General features: G+C 57.5%; 2 protein-coding genes across 2 annotated transcripts in view; both read right to left on the reverse strand.

Moving 5' to 3' along the window:
• Positions 1 to 844: 844 nt before the first annotated feature.
• Htr6 (5-hydroxytryptamine receptor 6) lies at positions 845 to 4,076 on the reverse strand. Its single transcript, XM_015484879.2, has one exon. It carries the CDS (start codon positions 3,711 to 3,713, stop codon positions 2,925 to 2,927), a length of 789 nt encoding a protein of 262 aa, XP_015340365.1. The 5' UTR covers positions 3,714 to 4,076; the 3' UTR covers positions 845 to 2,924.
• The window catches only part of Nbl1 (NBL1, DAN family BMP antagonist), a 9,089-nt gene continuing 9,055 nt past the window's right edge, over positions 4,049 to 4,082 (reverse strand). Inside the window, exon 5 of the mRNA XM_015484800.2 lies at positions 4,049 to 4,055. Coding sequence (XP_015340286.1) covers positions 4,049 to 4,055 — 7 coding nt within the window. The remainder of the gene's footprint in view (positions 4,056 to 4,082) is intronic.

A 4,082-nucleotide genomic window follows, 5' to 3' on the forward strand; every position in this document is an offset into this window, starting at 1 on the left:
TTCATGACCAGCGTCTGCCTCTCCAAATCTCTCTCTCTCTCCAGCCAAAACCCAGATTCCAAGAGGGCAGGGCCTCGCCAGTCCTGCTCACACCACATCTGCAGCCCACAGCAGCTCCTGTACACAGTAGGTACTCAATACATGCTATCAAAGAAATGAATTCATATGATAAAAAGCTTATCACTAGGCTTATTATTATGGGTGGTGGCACACACCTGTAATCCCAGCACTCAGGAGGCTGAGGCAGGAGGATCACAATGTTAAGGCCAGCCTCAGCAACTCAGTGAGACCCTGTCTCGAAATTAAAAAATAAAAAGAGCTGGGGGTGTAGCTCAGTGGTAGAGCACCCCTGTGTTCAATCAATCCACAGTACAAAAAAAAAAAAAAAAAAAAGCGATTTAGAATCTCGCCCAGAGAGAGACTAGGCATCGACGTGGGCAGCCTGGGGCCCCAGCTCCCTGGGGTGCTGTGCTCACTCCATCCCCCTGTGAACACGTGCTGAGCACCCAGGACGTGCTGGGTGCCGTGTGAGGTGCTAGAAACACACAGTAAACAAAAAGACCAGTCCCCACCCTCACAGAGCTTCATCCTCCTGGAGGAAGTAAGTAATCAACAAATAAATGGGTGAGTATAAAATATTTCAGGTTATCCTTGATGCTGCCAAGAGAAATAGCTAGGGAAATTAGGACTGGAGAGGCCCCAGGGAAGGTGCCCTTACTACTCTTTTGCTGGAGGAGGGAGAATTGAACCCAGGGGTGCTTTACCTCTAAGTTACACCCCCAGTCCTTTTTATTTATTTACTTATTTTTTTGAGATAGCGTCTCACTAAGTTGCTGAGGTTGGCCTTAAACTTGCAATCTTCCTGCTTTAGCCTCCTGAGTTGCTGGGATTACAGGTGTGCCCCACCACGTCTGGCTGCAAGTTAGTACCCTTGAGAGACAGATTAGGGAAGGAAGTGAATGGAGGCCAGAAGGAAGAAACGGGAAAACCTATGTAGGTGTGAAGGAAGAATACTCAAGATAGAGGGGACAGCAAGTGCAAAGGTCCTGAGACAGGAATGGGCTCCATGTGTTCCAAGAATAGCAGGAGACCAGGGTAGCTCAAAGAGAAAGAACAAGTTGGCTGGTGAAAGGAGAGGAAAGCCAGATGAGGAACAGAGTGTCTGGGGACATGAGATGCAAGGTAACCAGAGCAGACAAATGACTTGAAGGGACAGGGATCACTCAGCTACTATATAAGGTTGAAAGGGAGCAAGGTCAGAATTAGGGAGTCAGTTTGGAGATGACTGCCAATAACCCGGGCGTCAGTGAAGGGGCCCAGCCCTGATGGGCAGCAGGAGAGAGGAAAGACCCGCTCAGAGCCTGGACATGCTGTGAAGGTAGAGCTACTTCTAGGTGGTCAGTGGATGCCGCCTGTGACCCCCCTCTACCTAGGGCAAGGGCTGCCAACTGTCCACTTCCTTCCAGAGTTACCTTCCTTTTAACTCAGAAAGTTCCCACAGGAGAGAAACCTGCGTTCTCTCCTTTCATACTCAAGTCAAGTGACAGAAAAACCAAAGGACTTAGGAGGGGACACTGCACCCAGTTGGGAAGGCCTGATCAAGTGAGCCGTCCGCTGGCCCCAGAGAAGAAAGCAAATCTTTATAAACATAAGAGAGAGCGTGGGCCGGCCAGGGCAGCCAGCCCACCTCTGAAGAAGCCAGTCCAGTCATAGCCGCCTGTTGGGACTTAAGAATGTTCTGGGGAGCACAGATAGGGAGACCAAGCAGGGCCACCCTGGCCTCTGAGGTGGGGGGCCGGGTCCAGCTCTGAGCCTCACTGCTGAGTGCCACAGTGCAGCTGCTCTGGGAGGCCACCAGGAGGCTGCGAGCCCTTTACTCCAGTCAGGCCCCAAGCCAAGATGACCCTGGGCAGCCCAGTGCTACCTCCCCCAGGGCCTTAGACTTAGTGACCCACGTCTTGGAGGCTCAGGCCTCATCAGCCTACACTCCACCTCTCAAGACGAACCACAGGGCTTGGGCACAATGTGAGCAGTCAGGCCACTTGTAGGGCTCGCAGAGCGTGGAGCTCAGAGTGCCTTCCCCATTCACGAGCAGTTATTGAGCATCTATTATGTGCACTGGGGACCAAAACTGAGCTAGATCCATGCAACCCCCCACAGGGCTAATATTTAAGCCAGGATGACCAAGACCACAAGTAAGCTGGGGTTTGATGGAGAACAGATGGGGCAGGGTGATGGCTCTGCAGACAGGACGGTCAAGACCATTCTGGGAACAGGTGAGCTGGAAAGGGTCAGACAGGAGCAGGCCCAGGGAAGAGCATGCCAGGCAGAGGGGACAGCAAGTGCAAAGACATTAGCACAGATTGGAGCCTGGTGCCTGCTAAGGGCTGCGTGAGGGCGCCAAGGTTGCTTGGTGCAGCCTAAGAGAGAGGCAGAGGGGAGACAGGGAGGAAGGCCGCAGGACCACATCCTGAGGCCACATCCTGAGATATCTTGAGTGCAGTGGGGGTTTGAGCAAGGGAGCAACTGGTTACTTCCTTTGTAAGTTGCTCTGGCTCCTGAGCAGAGGAGGCAGCCCTGGAAGCAGGCAGCCAGCAGAGGCCTCCCAAGGCTCCCAGGTGAGAAGCAATGTGGCTTGGATTCGGGAGGTGCCAGTGGAAACAGCACCTATTCAGGAGGCAGAACCAACGGGCCTGGATCAAGAATGGCATGAGTGCAAGAGAGAAATTCTCCCTGAATTTCTGGCATGAGGCCACCATGGTGCCATGATGAGGAAGACGAGGGAGGAGCCGATGGGGGGAGGGTGGCCACCCTAGATTCCCTGCGCAGTCAGCTGCCTGCCCTGCATCCCAATGACACTGTCCTGAGCTGAGAGGAAAGGTGGGCACCAGGAAGGCCCAGAGGAGGTCATCGGCAAGTCTCTACTAAGTGGTGGGCCACAAGGGCCACTCATTCCTGTCCATCCCACAAGCCCAGATCTCCGGGAGCATCCCCAGTACCTGCAGTGTCTCCAAGGCCTGGCTGGCCACGCCGGTGGTGAGCGAGGTCACCTGCACGGCCTGCCTGCGGGCAGCCAGGAGGATCCTGCAATAGGTGAAGCAGATGGCACCAGAGGGCAGAAAGAAGGTGAGGCCTGACGCCACGAGGACGAAGGGCAGACTGGGCAGCAGTTGGCACTGGCCCAGAGCAGGTGCCCGCACGTGGCCCAGCTCGTGCCAGCCCAGCAGCAGAGGCAGGAAGGAGGCGAGCGCAGCCAGGCTCCAGGCGCCCAGGACCAGCGCCAGGGCGCGCGGGGGCGTCATGCGCAGCTTGTAGCGCAGCGGCGACAGGATGAGCAGGTAGCGGTCCAGGCTGATGAGGCAGAGGTTAAGGATGGAGGCGCTGCAGCACATCACGTCGAAAGCCGCCCAGAGCAGGCAGAGGTCACGCGCCAGCACCCAGCGTCCGTACAGAGCGTTCAGCATGGCCGGTGGCATCACCACCAGCCCCACCATCAGGTCCGACGTGAAGAGCGACACCAGGAAGAAGTTGGACGTGTTGCGCAGCGCTGGCTGCGTGCAGATGAGCGCGATGAGCAGCGAGTTGGCCACCGCAGTCAGCGCTATGACCACACACAGCACGGCCGCCACCCAGCCGCTGCCCCCGGGGGCCGCCGGAGGTCCAGGGCCCCAGGCCGGGGTGCTGTTGTTGGCAGGGCCTGGGTCTGGGACCATGGAGGCTGGGGATGCGTACAGGGACGTGATAGGATGGGCGGGGAGACGGTGAGCAGCCTGGAGGAGCCGAGGTTGTTGTCCGCGAGAAGAGCAACACCGTCCCCAGGCGGGTAGGCGACAAGAGAGGGTCGGGGCGCTAAGGGGCAGCGACCAGAAGTGGAGGCACAGGGGTTATATCTCCCGCGCCCCGGGATGCGGCAGGGACCCCTCGAGGCCACGGGCAGTAAGTTTGGGGAGGGGCACCTGATGAGCGAGTCCCCCTGAAGGGAGCCGCGGAAAGTTGGCGGAGGTCGGCTGGGCTCCCCCGAGTGGGACAGTCCCCTGAGGGGGCGGGCCTAGGGTCTAGGGCGGGGGCACCGGGAAGGCGGG

This window comes from Marmota marmota, unplaced genomic scaffold (assembly GCF_001458135.2).
Source record: "Marmota marmota marmota unplaced genomic scaffold, marMar, whole genome shotgun sequence".
NCBI classification, from domain to species: Eukaryota; Metazoa; Chordata; class Mammalia; order Rodentia; family Sciuridae; genus Marmota; species Marmota marmota.

Coding starts and splice junctions, on each gene's coding strand:
- Htr6 (XM_015484879.2), bottom strand. CDS start 3,713: ATGGTCCCAGACCCAGGCCCTGCCAACAACAGCACCCCGGCCTGGGGC.